This window comes from Balaenoptera musculus, chromosome 8 (assembly GCF_009873245.2).
Source record: "Balaenoptera musculus isolate JJ_BM4_2016_0621 chromosome 8, mBalMus1.pri.v3, whole genome shotgun sequence".
Classification (NCBI taxonomy): domain Eukaryota; kingdom Metazoa; phylum Chordata; class Mammalia; order Artiodactyla; family Balaenopteridae; genus Balaenoptera; species Balaenoptera musculus.
Genome location: NC_045792.1, coordinates 71053546 through 71074141, shown reverse-complemented (window position 1 = coordinate 71074141; position 20596 = coordinate 71053546). Strand labels below are relative to the sequence as shown.

The following is a 20596-nucleotide window of genomic DNA, read 5'->3' as shown; positions in this document are numbered from 1 at the left end:
AAAGATTATACTCCATTTATAGTTGTTAGAAAATATTGGCCATATTCCCTGTACAATATATTCTTATAGCTTATTTATTTTATACATGGTAGTTTGTACCTCTTACATATGAAGAAACTGAGGTCCAGAGAGGCTAAAGTGTTTGTCTACAGTTACACAGGGAGTTAGGAAATAAAAGGTGAGCTGGGATCAGAGTCTAGGACAGGCTGGATTCCAAGACCCACATTCTTTGCCATGAACTGCATTGCTTTCCTAGTGGATGTAAATGTTTATTAATTTAAATGCTTCAAGTGAGCTTGTCTCCTGTACCATGAGAGGGTGATGCACATAGGGCTGACGGTGTGTGTGAGGTTGAGGGTGGAAAGCGGAGGAGGCAGTGACCCTTTTTTCTCTCTTGCTCATTTTTCTGCTTTCCGTTCCCACTTCTTTGGGCTGAAGGACAGCCCGAACTGGCTATGGCAGCCAAGGCTCAAGCGTTGGTGAGTCCAGTTGTGGAATGGGGAGAGGAGTGGAGGCGAGGAAGAATCCGGTGCATCATGGTGCTGGTGGTCACTTGGGGCTTAGTGTGATTATAGTTTTTGAAAAACTAAACTTTTTATTTTAAGGTAATTGTAGATTCACGTGCAGTTGTAAGAAATGAAATAGATCACACTCACTCTTTACCCAGTTTCTCTCAGTGGTAACATCTTGTGAAACTATAGTGTAATAGCACAACCAGGATGTCTTGACACAGTCAAGATACAGAACAGTTCCATGACAAGGATCCCTCTTATGGCTCTTTTGTAGCTGCACCCACTTCCTACCTACTCTCACCCCTTAGCTCTTTCATTCTCCCACAGTAATGTTGTCATTTTAAGAATGTTATATAAATGGTATCATACAGTATATAGCCTTTTGGGGTTGGCTTTTTTGTTCAGCATGATTCCCTGGAGATTCATCCAAGTTGGGAGTATGAATAATTTGTTCCTTTTTATTGCTAAGTAATATTCCATGGTATAGAGGTACCACTGTATTAGTTTGCTAGGGCTGCTGTAACAAAATACCACAGAGTGGGTGGCTTAAACAATAGGAATTTATTTTCTCACAGTTCAGGAGGCTAGAAGTCCAAGACCAAGATGCCATGAGGGTTGGTTTCTAGTGAGGCTTCTCTTCCTGGCTTGTAGATGCTACCTTCTTGCTGTCTCTTCACATGGTTTTTCCTTTATGCACGCATGGAAAGAGAGAGAGATCTCCAGTGTCTCTTCCTCTTTTTAAAAGGACACCAGTTCTGTCAGATTAAGGCCTCACTATTATGACCCATTTAACTTTTATCACCTCCTATAGGCCCTATCTCCAAATACAGTTACACTGGAGTTTAGGACTTCAATATATGAATTTACGGGGAACACAATTCAGTCTATAACAACCACGGTTTGTTTAACCAGTCACCCATTGAAGGACATTTGGTTGTTTCTGGTTTTTAGCTATTAAGAATAAAGCCATAATCATTTGTGGACAAGTTTTTATGTGAACATAAATTTTCATTTCTCTGGGATAAATGCCCAGGAGTGTGATTACTGAGTTGTATGGTAGTGATTACGCTTTTATAAGCAGCTTCTTCTCTTAGAAATTAGAAGGACCAAAGAATTGCCTGTCATTGGTTTCCTTGCCCCTTTCCTACCAACATTTTGTGATTGCTAGCCTTATGTGTACATTTTTGTCCAGTTAACAAAGCAGCACAGTTCTCATTATGTGTTTGATTAATTTAATTGTAAGTCCTCCCCTCCCCCATTTAATCTGTAAATATTTCTGCCCACATCTCTAAAAGATAAGGAATTTTTCTGAAAACATTACCAAAAGATACCATCATCATACCTACAAAAAATTATCAGTAATTCTGTAATTTCATCAAGCATCTAGTCAGTATTTAAATTTCCCTGATTATCTCAAAAATATTTTTTTTATGGTTTGTTTGAATCAGGATCCAAATTAGGTTTATCATTGCAATTGGTTGATATGTATCTCAAGTCTCTCTCTCTCTCTTTTAAAGTTTATTTATTCCTTTTAGTTTTTTACTGTGATAAAATACACATAAAATTTATCATCTTACCCATTTTTAAATGTACAGTTGAGCGGGATTAAGTACATTCACATTATTGTGCAACTAGTACCAAAATCTATCTCCAGAACTTTTCTCATCTTGCAAAACTGAAACTCTATATCCATTAAACAATAACTCCCCATTCCCCCTTCTCCCAATCCCCGGCAACCACCATTCTACTGTCTATTTCCATGATTTTGGCCACTCATACAGGTACCTCATATAAGTGGAATCATACAGTCTTTGTCTTTTTGTGGCTTATTTCACTCAACATAATATCCTCAAGGTCTATTCATGTTGTAGCAAATGTCAGAATTTCCTTCCTTTTTAAGACTTAATGATATTCCACTGTATGTATATACCACAGTTTGCTTATCCATTTTTCTATTGATAGACACTTGGGTTGTGACCACATTTTAGCTATTGTGAATAATACTGCTATGAACATGGGTATACAAATATCACTTCGAGATCTTGCTTTCAGTTCTTTAGGGTATGTACCCAGAAGTAGGATTGCTGGATCATATAGTAATTCTATTTTTAATTTTTGGGGGAATCTCCATACTGTTTTCCGTAGTGGCTGTACCATTTTACATTCCCACCAGTAGTCACAAGGTTTCAGATTTCTTCACATCCTTGCCAACCCATGTTATTTTCTTCTTCTTTTTTTTAATAGTAGTCATCCTAATGAGAGTAAAATGGCATCTCATTGTAGTTTTGATTTATATTTCCCTAATGATTAGTGATGTTGAGCATCTTTTTATGTGCTTATTGGCCATTTTTATATTTTCTTTGGAGAAAAGTCTTTTCAAGTCCTTTGCTCATTTTTGAATCAGGTTTTGTTGTTGTTGAGTTTTAGGAGTTCACTGTATATTTTAAATATTAATCCTTTATCAGGCATCTCCAGTCTCTTTTAATCTTTATGTGCCTTTTCCTCTCTTTTTATCCTCTTGCAATTTATTTGTTGAAGAGATGGTAAGTTTTGTTTTATTTCAATACTGTGTTTTGCTCACATTGTGCTCAATCATCATCACTTATATTTCACAAAGCAGGCTTGTCTGTTTACAGCCTAAAGGACCATTGGGTATAGGATACTTCTGGAGGAGCAGTACCTTAATGTTGCTGTTGGATAGTGAATCCTAGTTACACACATCTGACTGTAGACAAAATATACAATATTTCATCTATGCATTTGTATGAGGTTCAGAACATGGGTACATGAATTAGAGTCAGTGAATATGGAAATAAAAGGCCATTCCATTGAAGTAGTGGCTATTAAGAAGCTATCTTGCAGTCATAAATATGTATTTATTTGGCGATTAGGAATCTTTGAATTCATCTAGGTGTAATAGAAAAGGCATTACATTAAGTGTAGGAGAGTTAAGTCCTGGTGTTTTCTCTGCTACTAGCTCCCCATATGACCTTGGACAAATCACATCTCCTCTACAGGGCCTCAGTTTCTCATGCAGTAAATGTGAGGAATGGACGTGGTAAGCTTCAAGGTTCTTTCCTGCTCATTCTGGAGTCTCAGTTGTCCTTTCAGGTTAATCATGAAAAAGTTATCATTCCAGTAATTTGACTCTGGAGGAGTGTCCTAGAACTTTCTGGAGGGAGTTTTACTATGTTGGAATTTCCTTTGATGGTCTTAGATTGCCCTGAAGACTGGATTTGTGATTGACTTGGTGGTAATGCCTATGACCAGCCATAGGGCCTCTTGAGGCAATAAGCTTTTCCATAATATGCATGTTAACTGAGCATGAATTGGGAATCTCTCATGGCATTGAGGTTCAAAGAGCAATCTGGTCTTAATCCAGATAAAGAATTTCTTTTTTCTCTCCTGCTCCGCTGGGAAGCTAGTGGCACGGTGTTCCAGTGGGGAACTGGTTTGGCATCATCTGGACGGCGGTTGTGCCCTGGGCAGACTCTCCCACTGTTTTTGACAGCAAAGGAACCAAGCAGAGTGACAGGTAAGGTCCTTACTTCTTCTGAATCCTGTATTTATTCTTAGTTTGGAAATGGAGACACAGGCATGCAGAAAATGGGTAAATGGAGTTTTGCTTTTGCTATTTCTTGGTCTCTCTGTCTTAACTCTCTCTATTGGTTGGTCTATTAATTTGCTGGGATTTTTGTGGGCCCAGTAAAAGTACCCCTCTTTGCTGCCAGAGTTTGGAACCCATTGAGAAGTAGATGCGAGTCAGGTGGGTGGAAATCAAAATGGTAGCTCTAGAGCTGTTAAAAGTTAGGTTGGAAGACATGGCTTAGGTGTTTGGAAATAACGTGTAGCATTAGTGAGCCTCCAGGTTCTGAATCCCAGATTGAATTTACCCACCAGGCACTGGAGCAGCTGTATGCATTCGGTCCTGCTAAGCTCATGGTGCAGCTGAGAGCACGGAGGAGGCGCCCTCTGCAGGCAGGCACATCCCAGAGGGAGAACCCACAAGGAATGTGCCTGCCTGCCCAGCTCCTTCTCCTGAAAGGAAAGCAGGAGCAAGTGAGGATGTGGAGAGAGGGGCTAGGAGCGTTCCCCGAGGGAAGTCTCTCTTCATGGGCACACGAGGAGCAGGTAGGAAGGGTGCTGCCCACAGGACTCTTGGTCTCTAGGACTTTCTTTCTCTGTCTCTCTCTCTTTGTCTGCTCTACACTCTCTTCGTGGGCCTTTATCTCTCTGTTTGTAGCACCATGTCTCCACCTCCTCCTCTTCTTCCTCTCTCGCTCTGACTTTGTGACCCAGTTTACTGAGGGTTAGCTGTAGGAAAAACCTGTCAGGAAACCTCTACTCTCCTCTAGCTCAGAACAAAGGAGGGATTTTTGAGGGTGGTAGGAAGTGGGGAAAGAAAAGGGAAGGGTGAGCCGCAGTGGGAGTGTCGTACAAGTTGTTGGGATCGTTCTGATTCTCTTAAGTCCTTGAGGCATTCCCCTGTTGCCGGGGTGAGGTTAGCGCCCTGAAGCCCACGTGTTGAGTTGGGGAGGGTTCTCTTAGAGAAGGAGAAGGGGCCACTGAACACAGGACAGTCTACTTCACATTGAAAGCATTTGTAATATAAACTCATACTTCCCAAACATCTTTCCTGCCTCACCAAGGTATTCACTGCTCCCTGGGCATGCGCTGTGTTCTTATTCCTCTGTGCCTGTGGGCAGACTGTTATCTCTTCCCAGGATGCCTTTTCCTTCCTGTTCCCCTTGGGAAAATCCTGATCATTTTTCAGGTCCTAGCTCAGCTACAGCTTTCTCAGGAAAGACTCTTCCTTCTTCTCACCACCATTGCATTTTCTTTATGTGCATTGATAGCACAACGTATTGTATTGTTATGAGTTGTTTACATGTTTTCCCAAATGCCAAAGATGATGAGCTTTTTAAGGGTAGGGATTTTATGTCCACTGTCTGTTTTAGCACAGGTTTTGTATCTAAAAGGAATCAGAAGTGTTTTTGTTTGATTTGATTTAAACGACCTGGTTGGGATCTGCTTGGGGCACAGCTTAGATTCAGAGTTAATTTGGGGGAATTTTCTGATGAGATGTTAGAGAAGATATCAGCTTCCTGCCCTCAAAGTCTTTCACTTTTCGTTGTCCCCTCTTCACCTCATTGCCATCTGTTTTGGAGCTGGAACCCTGGATGTCCTCTCCCGACCCGGCCACTAGGGGACCAGTGCTTCCTCTCTGGTGAAAGTGGCAGAAACATCTGCTTTGTCCCTTTCTCATTCCACAGGATACTTGAAGGCATGAGGGGCATTTTATTAAGACACTAGTAAATTGAACAGAAGTGTAAGAAGAAAGAGTTACAGAGTAAGACTCCCATTTCTCTGCATGCCAGACAAGGCGACCACAGCTTCGAGCAGAATTGATTAGGGTTTACACTGTTGTTGAAGGCAGTGTATTTAAGGGTGGAGAAGTGCTGGATTTGGATATGGGAGGCAAGTTCAAATTCTAGTTCTGCCTGTGTGTTGTTAGGAGGCCTGGGCTTGTGTTTCAGTGTCTGCATGTGATAGCAGCTGAATGTATGAGATGTCATTGCTTCTAGGCCCGCTCCGTGGACAGAGCTAGGAAATATACATGTACACACACGTTTATACATATGTACACCTATGTCTGTTTATCTCTAGTAGAAACCACAAGTCTACACTGACTTCAATTACAATGCAGTATCACATGGTCAGTTCTAGCCTTTAACCTTTTCATATCTGTACCTTTCTTCTCCTTTCTGATAGTGAGAAATCTGACTCCTTTATCCTCAAAATATTTATTTATTTGTTCAACCTCCTGGATATAAGCAGTCTCCCTACCATGCCAGCCATCTTCTTGGCCAGTGCCACTGACTCAGACCTTCCTGCACTGGCTGAGAGTTTCTCTCCAGGTGCTGTTGTCACTGCCTATGGGCCTCCTGTGCCCAATTTTTTCTGTTACAAATGTGATTTCAAAAGAATTTTTTTTTTTTTTTGTAGGCCTAGAGAATTCTCAAGCAGTATGTGTTCTTGCTGGCTCAGACCACTCAGCTTCACTGACAGGTAGGTAACATGCCGTTCAGAATTCTGGGTGTTTCTGCCTCAAGTGATGCTATTGGGATACAGAGGGAAAAGCACAGACTTTGGGGTCAGAATTCTGATGCCACCACTGGTATGATCTTAGGCAAGTCGTTTTACCTTCCTGAGACTATTTCCTCTTCTATAAAGTACTTTGTGGATAGTTCTGAGAATTACATATGATAATACATGTAAAACACTCATGTGAAACAGAAGCTCACTTCCTTTCCTCTGAGTTTGTTTTCTTAGCTGTACAGTAGGGATAAAAATATCTTCCTTTAGGGTAATTGTGATTGTCACATCATATAACCAACAGTAAATTTATGTATAATATGTTGTTATCTTATCCACCTAATCTATTTTGATGTCTAATATAACTATCTAAGCTCTCTAGCTGTCTATTTTCTCTAGCTGTTTAATCTCAGACTAACCTATTTTATCCACCTATATCTTTCTTCTCCATTTATCTGTCACCCTGTCTGCTCTCTCTATTTATCTACTCTATGTTATTTAACTATATATCTCTATTTTTATTTATCTTCCATCTTTGTGTCTTCCTATCTAACCTAGGTCTCCATAATCTCTAAGTCTAGTTGTGTATATGTTTCTGTAATCTATTTTATATTTTTATGTTTTTCTCTAGTTGATCTCTCTATTCCATCTCTTTAATCTGTCTATCTATCTAGTCTTTTTTCTCTCACACAGTGTGTTTATCTCTCTGTCTTGGCCATGTATCTGTCCATCCATCCATTTGACACACCCAGCCAATATAGTATAAACTTTCTAGTGATAATGCAGCATTTTCTTGAAAGTGAAGGTTATCCATCTCTCCTAAAGGATTTTTTCAAAGCCCAGATTGCCCTGACCCCTGCTGGTAGACTGGATACTCTAGCTCCAAGAGATTTATGTTGATAAGACCTCTCACCCAGAGTTGAATGCATTACATTTTTTAAGCAAAGGGAAATGACTTTCATACAGTGTTTCCAGTGTTTCATGTGGAAATTAAGATGTGTACACAGTATCTGTAAATTAATGGGGGCATGCATTCTTCAGCATCAAATTTGTAATGCAGTCCAGCTGAGGAGCTGTTGCTGTTTCCAAAGCACAAGAGCCGTAACGTGAGATTTTAAATACTTAACAGATTCTGAACTACAGATAATTTGATATTTAATGAATTAAAAACAACTAACTAACGAAAGAACTAGCTGCTTTTAGCCTGTGTCTCATGTTAGGTAGATTTATAGATATGTTAAAAGAGTTGAGTTAAAATGAATGCCAGCTCTAAGGGACTCCTCCTGGCATGGCATGTGGTCCCCCCTCCCCTTTTATGGGGAGGGGGCAGAAGGCCCCAGGACAAGAAGTGACTAGTTCATCCCCCACAGTCCTCACTAGCACTGGAGGAAGGCATTCTTTTCTGAGAATAAGAACAGACTAAGAGAGGTTTCTTTTTTTTTTTCGGCCATGCCATGCGGCATGTGGGATCTTCTCTGACCAGGGATCAAACCCATGCCCCCTGTGTTGGGAGCACGGAGTCTTAACCACTGGACCACCAGGGAAGTCCTGAGAGATTTCTACTCTGTTCTAATTCATTTGAAATGGCTGGTATTTTGTAAACCTAGAGATTCTTCTAGTTGCTTGCTAACATCGATTTCTTAAAAACTCTTGTAATTAGTAAAGCTATTTTTTATTTCATATGTGGAGCATTTTTACTATGGTGTTTTTAAAACATAGATGTTGGATTATTTATTGCAATATAATTCATATATGAAATTCACTCCTTTAAAGTGTGCAGTTTAGTGATTTTTAAAGTATATTCACAAAGTGAATTGGTTTTGGATATTGTGAAAGTGAATTAAAAAGGGTCAAGATTACTATCCGTCTTTCCTGGTCTAGTTCAAGCTGTTACACATTGGATTTTGTTCAGTGTTCTTTAGACCTTCTGTCTGGAGTTGTAGATTATGTAACTATTTGACATTGCAGCAGAATTTAGTTTTGCCTGCTGATGCAACAGTGTAATGATCCACATGTAGAAGACAGTTCGTCTTTGCAAAAAGATGGTTTAGACTTACTAAGATAAATGAAGGCTTATTACAGATGCAGGCTCACTGTCAGTGGTACCTTGGTAGCTAAGCACTCCATTTAATGGGTTGAAGCTTTGCTGAGGGGTCCGCTGCCCTCTTGTAAAGGATCCTCATACTTCATACACCCTGGTGAGGTCCAGGGAGGTTGCCCTCTCTCTAGGCATGAAATATACCAAATTCATTGTATAGCACTGCAGAATGTCAGTGCTGCAAGGTCACCTGGGTGACAAAAAGGCTCCACTGATTTATAGACCCTCAGACTCTATGAAACAGAGACCCAGAATGTGAAGTGATGTGCCCCGTGTCACAGAGTGATTCAGTAGCAGATCTGGGACTTGAAGCCTGAATCTTGGTCTAATATCCTTTAATGGTACTGTTTGGCTTCTGATCAGTTTTGGAGAATAGACCGGACTGCCTCAGGGCAAGCAAAACTGTAAACCTTTATTGGGAGGTCACAGAATGCCGTGGAAGCAAAAACCCTGGCTTCTGGTCCCACTTGATCCCTTATGAGCTATGGGATCTTGAAAGTCACTTAACATCTCCGAGCCTTGGTTAATTTATCTTCTAGAAGAGTGTTGTCTAGGAGAAATATAATGTGAGCCGTATTGCAAAAAGTAAAAAGAAACAGGTGAATTAATTTTAATAATTTATTTTACTTAACCCAGTATATCCAAAATATTATTTCAACATGTAATCAGTATGAAACTTATTAATGAGGCACATTCCTTTTGTTTTTTTTGCACTACATCTTTACAATCCATTGTGCTTTGTTTGTCTTCAACATGTCTCATTTGGACTAGCCACATTTCAAGTGTTCAGTAGCCACATTTGTGTACCGTGTGCTTACTGTGCAGTGTAGAACCTTGGAATGTTAGGGTTGGGAAAGCGCTTAGAAATCATCCAAGGAGTCACAAACTGTAGATTCATGAGCCAAATTATGGTCTATGGCCCCATTTTGTTTGACTTCCAGTTAAAGATTTGTTGAATGTGAATGCCTTTTGGACAAGCATGTGCCCTCTGGTTTGCTGCCGTCACCCACAAGTATCTCCTGTTAACAGTGTCATCAGTTATATCGTCTGCCCTTCTTGACCAACCGCCCTCCCCTCCAGTCTTCAGCTGGTGAAACTAAGGCTTGGAGAGGAAGTGGTTTGTCCAAGGTCAGTAGCTAGTTAGCAGATCCAAGAATAGAAGCCAGAGTCACTTGACTCTGAAGTTGCTCTCTTTCTATTAAATCACAGTGTCAGTCAGTCGCATTCCTGCTTATATCACAGGATTATTGTGAGGTTCAAATGAGCTTAAGTGCTATGCGGATGTGATATAATAACATTATATTTTCTGCTGGACAGGGCATGTAGTGAAATCATCTTATATTTATAAAGTTTAAGCTTTAAACAATTTATCTTTTAACCTGTTATTTAAAAAAGCTAATATATATTTTTCCTGACAAAAGGTAATGCAAGCGTTTATTTTAAAAATGTAGAAAATAGAGAAACATATGTCTTGCACATGGTAGATGTTGAACAAATATTTGCTGAGTGAATTAATGAAAAAATAAACTCACATTCCTATTCCTTGACAAACTGCTAAGAACATTTGGCCTTTTTTCCTATTTAAAGAATTTTTAAAAATCTTGTGTATTATTATGCTATACATGAATTTGGTATCTTGTTTTGCTCTATTCAACATTGTAGGATTAAGAGTAATACAACTTCTTTTAACCACTTTTTTTTTTTTCAAACTTGGGTTATTTTCCATCATTTTGGACTAATGTTCCTTCACCTCTTTTGTCCCCCTTTTGTTTGTTTAAGATGCAGGAGAGCTGTTTGTTTGGGGAAGCAACAAGCATGGGCAACTGGCTTCCCAGGCTGCTTTCCTTCCTGTGCCCCAGAAAATAGAAGCACATTGTTTTCAGAATGAAAAGGTCGCTGCTGTCTGGAATGGGTGGACACACCTGGTTGCTCAGACAGGTGAGAGTGGCAGAGAGTTTGTGGTTGGGAAGAGCAGCTGGGGGACAGCTGTCTAAGTAGCTATGAATGCTTGGGATTAGGTAGTTTGGTTTTTACTGATGAAAAGCTTTAAGGGTTGGGAAGGGGAGGACCTGGAATCTAGCTCTGCAGTCAGCCAGATATGCGGCTTTTCCTCTCTGGATCACAGGTTTACACCCAAAAAGGCAAGGCTGGCTTAGGTTAACTCCTTCTGGCCCTAAGAGTCCATGAGGTTTTGCGAAGGAACCCACTGCAACAAACATCACGTAGAAATTTGTCCAGGTTGTTGGGGAGTCTTTGCCTTGTCATAGCTAAAGGGATGACTGTATTTGCATTTTCACTTGAGTCTAAATTAAAGGTGTCAGAAACTATTAAGTTAAATATTTTAAGATTGAGGCAAAAGCATTACTTTGAGTCATAGGTGGCATGGTATTTTGATTTAAATTTTTATTAACCCTAACAAACTTTGTACATTAATTCAAACACCCCACATATTCCTTCAGATGTTATCTTACCAGGCCATGCCATCCAGCTTTTGGCATCTTTATGTTTTCTTCATAATATCTTCGTTGATTTCTCATCTTAGGGCAGTTCTCCTTGCCTGGTCTTCATATTCCTGACTTTGTTCTCAGGGTTTGTTTTTTCATGGCCTCCCTTCTTCCCAACCTTCCTAGAGCTCTTGCTGACTGACACAGTTTCCCAGACCAGCAGTTTGTAATTCTTAAGAACCATTATCGTGTCAAGGCCTTCTGAACTTCAGGGGTTCTCAGGAGTCCCCTTGCCTGCTCTTCGCCTGCTCATTAGTGACACAAAGATCTGTAGACTCTCAAATACCTGGTGACTTAATCCAGTACTTTTGTAGGTTTTCAGGTCAGCTTCAGTTATCCTGGGTAAGTCACACATACTACACGTTTGAACACACAGACATAGACTTATGAGTATTTATATCCATGGTGCTTTTAACTGGTTCTTAAAAATTTTTTTAAGATTGTTTTGGTACAGAGGCCTATATAACAAAGGTGTATAATAAACTTTCCATATTTACCGCTTCAGAGGATGCTCTAATTATGTCATTCATTTGGAGGAAAATCATGACTTTCCTCAAAGAAGTCCAGACTGCTTGAAGATTGGGACCATCGACATACATTTTTCTTAAAGAGACCCTGAGCATAGTAGCCGCTTATTTGTATAATTACTACTCTCTCTCTTCTCCTCCAGACAGTGAGCTCTGTGATAGGAGGCACCATATTCATCTTGCTCACATCTGTATCTCCAATGCCTAGCAGAGAAAGTATTCATTGCCTACGTTAAACTGTTTCTAGTTAAAAGAGACTAAACATATTCAAATGCATAGGAGGCAGGGTAGACTGCGAGGATTTCTGACCTCTTTCCTTGGACTCACTTGTCCATGATCAGAAGGCTTCAGTTTATCTCTTTGGATTCAAGAGTCCAACCAAATCGGTTCTTGTTTATTCGGAACCTTTTGAGCAGTGTGCTAAGCCTTGAAGAAACAGAAAAGATGTGGGCCGTGCCCTCCCACTGCAATGTGTGGACAGGCTTAAGTCTAAGAGTACAGAAACAGAAGACTTCATCATCCATCTGTCCATCATACAGATGTTTATGTACCATGCCTTGTACTAGGTCCTAATCCTGCCCTCAAGGAGCCCACTGTCACTAGGGGAGACAGACCTGTTATCAGATTTCAGTGCAGCAGTGGAGCCAAGTCAGTGTGCAGGAATGGCACAGACACTAGCAGTAGTCTGAGTCACTGGGTGTTAACAGGTAGGCGTTTCATGCTTAGTCAGTCTTCAAAGAATTGCAGTGCGGTAAAATACACTTACTACCAAACCATAGTGAGTTTAGTTGAGTCTGTCAGTAAACCCGTTAACTGGTTAGGCAGCTGACTAATGAAAGACATAAAGATGTTGCTGCTTTGATTCTAGCTTTGCAACATTGTAGCTCATGCTGATTTCCACGTCTGGGCCAACAGCCCAGCACTCAGGGTGGGAGGTTGGAATCGATCTCCCTGACACTGTCTGAGTCACCCCAGCTGCTCTGGGGCTCAGCTTCAGGTCTCCACCTCCACTTGAGAGCTTGATCTTTGGGTAATGTTTCAGCTGTTTAATTAACTTGTTAATTCAGATCTCTTGTTGATGCATTTTGTTATTTTCCCCTTTCTCCTGAGTCCAGAGTGGTTAAAAGCTGGGATGTTTGAGCGTCCTGGTTGTTGCACTGAGTTTTGGGTAGATGAGCGTCTCCTGCTGTTTGGTTCACCAGTTTTGCCCTCCTCCTAGCAGCCGTGGAAGCCTTTGCCCTGGCACGGTGTCATTGGCAAGAAACAGCCAGGGCTTCCAGTTTAATCAGACCCAGCTGCTCATTTTAATGGGAACAAGATTTGCTCACAGGGTCAAAAGCAGCTCATTATTGGGCCAAGGAGTTACTTGGCTCTAGTTGTTTTCACAAGCTCCAGTGGAGAATTGTTCCTGGGACCTACCTGCAGCCACATCAGCACAGAGGCTGCCCCCAGTCTCCTTCTGGAAGACATAGGGGTGTGTTATTGATTAAAAACAGCTTATGTGCAGTGACCATAGATCCGTCCAGTAAGGTGGGCTGGGCTGGGCTGGGTTAGGATGGAGACGGGGAGTAGACTGTGCTTTCTCCCTTCTCATAGTCCCTACACCAACTTTGTCCCTTGGGGGACATTTGCAGTGTCTGGAGCCATATTTGGTTGTCACAACTGGGGGTGGGCGTGCTACTGGCATCTAGTTGGTAGAGGCCAGGGATGCTGCTAAATGTCCTACAATGCAAGGGCAGCGCCCCCCGACACAGAAATACCCAGCCCCAAATGTTAGTGGTACCATGATCGAGAAATGCTGCCCAAGACTGCCATCCCCAGTGGTAGGTGCTTAGCGAGGGCAGTTCACATGGTATCAAGATAACTTTACTTTAGTTCGTCTATGTGGGAATCTGGGATGCAGTCTCTGTCCTCCCTCTTCAGGAGTCTGGTGCCTACCTGCAGTGCTTGCGATGGAAAAATACTTTTCTCCGTTAGAGACACTTGGAAAGAGTCCAAGAGAACCTGTTCTAATCTGGGAAAGCTGGCAAGGTACCTGTGTCTCAGACTGGTGGAGCTGCATTCTAGAAACCTTTCCCAAGCTGCTTAATGTCCCCGATCATTGTTCTCGGGAACTTCATGGGACTCCTGTGTGACTTTATCCAGGCTCGGTGACCTGCAGCTGTCTCCTCTGAGATTCATGAGTTCCCGGCCCGAAGTGCTTCTAGTGAGAACTGGGTGGTGGATCTGTGTGCCTTCCTAGTTGGGTGACCTTACTTGAGTCACTTCACCTGTCTAGGCCTCAATTTCCTCCTCTCTCATGCAGGATATTAAAACCTACCTCCATTCTACAGACAGCTGCTGTGAGGTTCAAATGAATGAATCTGTGTGAAAGATCCTAACTAACTGTAAAATGCTGTACATACCTGTACAGGGGGTGCCTGTGCTTGGGATGTGTGAGAACATTAAGGAGTTAGCAGTTGCTTTTAGAAAGGCTTCTATTTCGGCAGGGTCTGTGCAGGGCTTGAGACACACCAGCTTCTCCCCTCAGGGCTCATGAACTGGCCGGGTCTGACAGGCAAAGTTTCCTGAGGTCTTTCACTTACATGCAGCCAACACGTAGCTCTTATATATTATCAATATAAGATCATCATGGCCTTACAGGTAATTTTTCCTGTTAAAATCTCTGATCACACTATTCTTCCTTCAATGGATTGTATACATACTACGAAACTGTACTCTTCCTACAAAATGGATTGTATACATCCATTTGCATTCTTATTTGTCTAATGTCTAGACTGTAAATTCCATGAGAGCAGTGTCTGTTTTGTTCACAGCTGTATCCCCAGCCCCTGGCACAGGCCCGGCACATAGTAGATGATTAGTAACTGATTGCTGAACGAATGAATAGATGGCAAGGTAGAGAGAAGCGTGGCTTTGAAGTCAGACAGGCCGAGGTGTGACTCAGCTCTGCCAGCCTCCTGATTGTGCCAGTTCCTCTCCATCACCACCGTGGTGCAGGCCACTGTCACCTTCTTGCTGGATCCTGCAGCGGCCTCTGCCTGGTGTCCTCATCTTCCCACATCGCTCCCTCTCCGCCCAGTCTGTTCTCCATGCCTCAGTTGGAAGATCTTTTCAAACCATGTGTCACATTCCAGTGGCTTCCCATTGCTCTTATGATAAAGACATAGTCCTTAGTGGTCACCAGGCCCTGCGTGGTCTGCCGTCTGCCTGCCTTTCCAGCCCTGTTTCTAACTGAGCTAGCTCTTGATCTCTGGCTGACCTCTACTCTGGCCTTGGTACCTGGAATGGATCCTGGATTTTCCACCATAGTGCTTTTGCAGCCGATGTTCCCTCTATTTGCCACACTTACCCTGCTCACCTTCTTCATTTTGACTTAGTTACATCCTTTTTTTTTTTTCCCCCAGACCTCAACTTAGTCATCACCTCCTCAGGGAGGCCTTCCCTTGACATCCCTGACTCATCACTTTTCCCTTCTATCTCTTCTCAGGGCACTACAGCCTCTCCTTGGTGCTATTTTCTTTTTTTTTAAATTAATTAATTAATTTATTTATTTTTGGCTGTCTTGGGTCTTCGTTGCTGCGCGCGGGCTTTCTCTAGTCGCAGCGAGAGGGGGCTACTTTTCGTTGTGGTGAGTGGCCTCATTGTGGTGGCTTCTCTTATTGCGGAGCATGGGCTCTAGGCTTCCGTAGTTGCGGCTCGCGGGCTCTAGAGCGCAGGCTCAGTAGTTGTGGCGCATGGGCTGAGTTGCTCTGCGGCACATGGGATCTTCCTGGACCAGGGCTCGAACCCGTGTTCCCTGCATTGGCAGGAAGATTCTTTTTTTTTTTTTAAACACATTACTTCTTCTTTTTTTTTTTTTAAATTTATTTTTGGCTGCGTTGGGTCTTAGTTGCTGAGCGGGCTTTCTCTAGTTGCGGTGAGCGGGGGCTACCTTTCATCGTGGTGCGCGGGCTTCTCATTGCGGTGGCTTCTCTTGTTGCAGAGCACAGGCTCTAGGTGCTCAGGCTCAGTAGTTGCGGCATGCGGGCTCTAGGGCTCACAGGCTTCAGTAGTTGTGGCGTGCAGGCTCAGTAGTTGTGGCACACGGACCTAGCTGCTCCGCGGCACCTGGGATCTTCCCAGACCAGGGATCGAACCCGTGTCCCCCTCACTGGCAGGCGGATTCCTAACCATTGCGCCACCAGGGAAGTCTCAAGAGGTGGATTCTTAACCACTGCACCACCAGGGAAGTCCTGTGCTATTTTCTATAGGATTCTTTAACTAATTCCCATCCCACTAGACTGTAAGCTCCATCTGGGAAGGAGCCATGTCTGTTTTGCTCAGCATCGTGTCCTCTGTGCTTAGCAAAGTACTTGGCACATCTGAGGTAGGTACTCAGTGCATGCTGGACAAATGAATAAGCCTCATTTCTCTGAGCTTATTTCTTCATTAGGAAAACGGGGAAATATTGCTGACCTTGGATGAGGATTAAATGAGATGGTGTATCAAAGCTTCCAGCATCCAGCACAGGACAGGGCTCATGTCAGCTCAGTATACGGTGGCTTCCTCTGCCCTTTGAAACTGTGGAGCCATCAGGAGGTCAGATGTCCCATATCTTCTCTTTCCAGCAGAGGTCTCCATAGGGCTGGATCTGAATGTCTCTGGATTAGTAACAGGTTGATTCAGGACTCTCCTGGCGAGTGCAGAAAGATCAGTGCTTACAAATGCTAAGTGCTGGTTGCTGGTGATTTATTAGAATTTCAAGGGGAATGATTTACACATGATCCAAACCTTAACATGGGGTTGGTCAGAATGTTTAGAGCCCGGTTGCCTTGGGGATGCTGGATGCTTTCCCTGGGCCACATAGTATCACAAAGCAGCCTTGTGGTCTCACAGAGGCTATGGATTGGAAAAGTGGGCCCCAATACAGAGTTCCTGACATTCTTCACTCTCTTCAGTTTCACCTTAAAAAGTCCTAAAGTCTTATAAGTTTTAGAGAACCAGAAATGGAAAGAGAAACTTCCTCACTTGGCAAATGAGAAAACTGAAGCAAAGAGGCAAGACAGTGCCTTTACGTCAGCATTGAGATCTCCCTGTGCTATGCGGCTGCTTCCCACTAGCTATCTATTTTACATTCGGTAGTGTATGTATGTCCATGCCACTCTCTCACTTCATCCCAGCTTACCCTTCCCCCTCCGTGTGTCCTCAAGTCCATTCTCTACTTCTGCGTCTTTATTCCTGTCCTGCCCCTAGGTTCTTCAGAACCTTTTTTTTTTTTTAGATTCCATATATATGTGTTAGCATATGGTATTTGTTTTTCTCTTTCTGACTTACTTCACTCTGTATGACAGACTCTAGGTCCATCGACCTCACTACAAATAACTCAACTTCATTTCTTTTTATTAAGCCATTAATTTTTATACTAGAATCCCTAGAATGTCAGGAATGGATGAGAACTTAGAGCTCGTCTGGCCTGACCCCCTCAGCTTAGAGATGGAGAAACTGAGGACTGAAGAGGGGGAAGCACAGAGTGTGAGGGAAGGAGGGAGGACAAAACTCGGGTCTCATGGCCTCGGTCTAGTGCTCTTTCCACCTTGTCATTTTTCTCTCCAGAGATGAGGAGGAAATGTGGATGGCTTAACTACTCACACCCAGCGACTTGAACCAGGAATAATAGTTCCTTCTGTACGTGAAGTTCTGCTTCAAGAAAACACTAATTCTTACCTGAAATGTGTAGCCAGAGATTCCCTTAATGGAGTTGTGTGTGGAGTAGAAATTAGGAGATGGTGCTCCAGGAGCGTGGGTCTGGAGGCCACCCCAGGATTCACAGAGGCAGCCACGTTTCCATTTATGATAATACAATAGCAGTCATAGCTCTTGTGGACTACTTTTATCACTGTAAAGTGCTTTCATCTCCATTTTCTCATCTGAAGGTGGCAAGATGGGTGTTATTATCCTTGCTTTCCAGACAAGTCCCTAATTGGTTAACTGCACTGCCTTGGTTCACATAGTTGGGCAGAGTTAAAACTTGAACCTGGTCTTTTGTCCCCAAGCCTGCTACTCTAACTCCAAGTAGTATGTATCTCAGAATGCTCTAACCCATGAACTAAACTTCTTTTACTTTTCAAAGAAACATTTTTTTCCAGCTTTTGCCAGTGATTCTCCCAAGCAGTAAGGAAGAAAATTCCTAGTTATCCTTGATCCTTCAGCAGGTATCTGTGGAATGCTTACCTAGATATGTATAGCACTATGCTACAGACTACAAGGAAACATAAAATCCAGAACTACCTTCAGGAAGTTTATAGTTGGGTGAACAAATGAAATATTTAGTCGAAGAATGAAAAAATATGGCAGAGAGCCAGAGGAGTGGCCTAGACACTGAAGGCTCTAGGGTTTCAGGGGAAGGGGAAGTCAATGTGGGAGAGGGTAGTCAGGAAAGGGTGTGAAATCCTTTGGGAAGGTCCCATTTTAATGCGTGGAGAGTTTGGGACTTGGTTCTGTTGCTTTCTTTGTCCTCTGGCAAGACACAGAACTCTCTGGTCCCCTTCTTCCCATCTGGACAATAGGAGGTTGTGGACATAATGATATCCAAGGGCCATTCCAGCTCTGAAATTCCATCCTATAAAAAAAAGTAAAACGGGCCTAAGGAAATTATTATGGGTGCATTGGGAGATTAAGTATAATGCCATTCATTGCAGCCTAATTTATAATGACAAAAACAAATACATGGAAACAAATGAAATTGTAGGGGGAACTAGTTAAATAAATTATGGTACAAATTTGGAATATATGGTATGTTGGAATATATTGCCCCTAAATAGAATGTTTTAGAAGGATATTTAATGACAGAGGAATACACTCATGATAAGGTAAGTAAAAGGAGTAGGTTACAATAAGGTACTAGACTACAACTTCTAATTTTTTTTTTTCCAAAAAGAATGTTTGCATAGAAAGACCAGGAGGAAATATGGCAGAGTATTATCTCTGATTGGTGGGATTATGAGTGAATTTTATTTTCTTTTATATTTTCTATGCTGAATATGTAATTTGCAGTCTGATTATATCCCCCATAAGTGTTAATGAATAAACTTTCTCAGTGCAGGGAACTGGCCTCTTTGCTGGTGTATTCCTGTGTATATATATGCCCTTGACACATCACTTCCATGGACCTCATCTGGGAGTTTGCATGGAAAAGAGGCAAGAGGCTGAAGGAGGCAGGAAAGCGGGGATCTATTTTTGGCTCAGTCATGAGTCAGCTTTGTGACCTCAGGCAAGTCCCTTCTGAACATCCCTGAGCCTTGGTTTCCTCATCTGGAGAGGGGAATTGGAGGTCACAAAAGGTCCTTTGAGCTCCAAGATACACTCATTCCTGAAGATGGAGAATTTCTCCACTGTTGCGGAACCAGCTCAGAGGCCTCATTGGTTCCTTGAGCCTGGCGTCCTTTTTTTCTGTCTCGCTCCACTGTACCTGCGCTTAGCTGCCTAGCTGTAAGATGATTTCTCCCGTTCAGAGTTCAGGGTAGGATGGAGTGGAGTTGAGTTATAGGACTGAGCTGAGAGGGTGTAGTGACAGTGTTACACCACTAGAGGGAAGCATTGTTTGACTACTTCCCCCTTTCTCACTGTCCTATTTGCTCAGCAGGTGAAGAGTGGCCTTGATTTACCTCAATTTGGTTTCAAATTCTAGAATTTTAGGTTTAAAAGGACTTTGAAGATCATTCAGCAGAACTCAGTTATGCAGATGTGAGACAATAGAGACCAGAAAAGGCAAGTGACCTACTTGAAGTCACACAGTATTTTTTTCAGGGTCTGTACTATAGGGTTTAGAAGAAGGCTGCAGACAGAGCCAAGAGTGTGGTCAGTTGAGTCCACAGAGCGTGGACAGTTCCCATGGTTGTGCGGGAATCTGAGGGATCTGCCTGTATATACGTTTACCCAGCTCCTCTGGCCAGGTGCCAAGAGGCCTGGAGATAGAGAAGAAAAGATAGAACTCGACCCTGAGGATCAGTGTCTGGTGGGGGAAGCCCATGCAAACACATTGATGCTACCTGTGTGTTTTCCTCACCCTCTGTCGCCCTCTGGCGGTCTGCCTAGCCTAGGATCCAGGCTGTGGTGGTGCTTGGAGACTGGTTTACAGAAGACCTGCAGGCGTCCTCATGAACGATGCCCTCCAAGGTCAGGAGGTACCCTGGCCACCTCCAATTTGTTATTTCCAGTGAATTTCTGCAGGCAGTGCTCACATATTCACATGTCCTATCTTACCATTTCTTGAGGTTTGCAAGGAATCCTGACAGTTTGTTTCCCACCTTCCAAAGGTTTTGTTTACTTGACCCTGGGCTGACTCTACTTTTGGTTTCCAGGGTGCCCACCAGCCCTAAGCATTGTGGTAAAGCAGAATTGGGCGCTGGTCTGGGAGCCAGGCAGCTGTGCGACCTTGGGCAGGTTACTTCCTCTCTTTGGGCAGGGAGGTCAGGCTCTCAGCTGCAGCTGTGTCATCTCTGCTAGAGAGATGAAGTTCTGGTGTTATTTTTGGTGTTTGTGTTTGGCAACGAATACCCATTGATCTGTGGTCCAGAGGAGTGCAGTGTGTGTCCAGCTGCAGCAGAAGCAAGATTCACCCTTTGAAGTAGGTGCGCTCGAATAAGGGGCTTGCAGAGAGCCTGGCCAAAGCCAAGTGCAGCTAGGCCTGGAGAGCCACCAGATGGCAGCAGTGGGCAGGCAGATAGCCTTGTGGGTGAGGCCGGTATGGCCAGCATCCAGAGTCAGAATTAGCAAGGTCAGAGCTGAAAGGACCCCAGAGGTCACTACCAGGCCCAGAGAAAGAAGGAGGTTACCTAAGGTCTCCCTGTGAGTTAATCTCCTCGCTTGTTAGAAGAA

General features: G+C 42.9%; 1 protein-coding gene across 2 annotated transcripts in view; it reads left to right on the top strand.

Moving 5' to 3' along the window:
* Nucleotides 1–20596, top strand: part of SERGEF (secretion regulating guanine nucleotide exchange factor) — a 227518-nt gene that overhangs the window by 10708 nt on the left and 196214 nt on the right. For both annotated transcript variants that reach the window (XM_036861735.1, XM_036861736.1), the window contains exons 6-8: nucleotides 3934–4047; nucleotides 6519–6581; nucleotides 10486–10644. In XM_036861735.1, the coding sequence (XP_036717630.1) occupies nucleotides 3934–4047; nucleotides 6519–6581; nucleotides 10486–10644 (336 nt within the window). The remainder of the gene's footprint in view (nucleotides 1–3933; nucleotides 4048–6518; nucleotides 6582–10485; nucleotides 10645–20596) is intronic.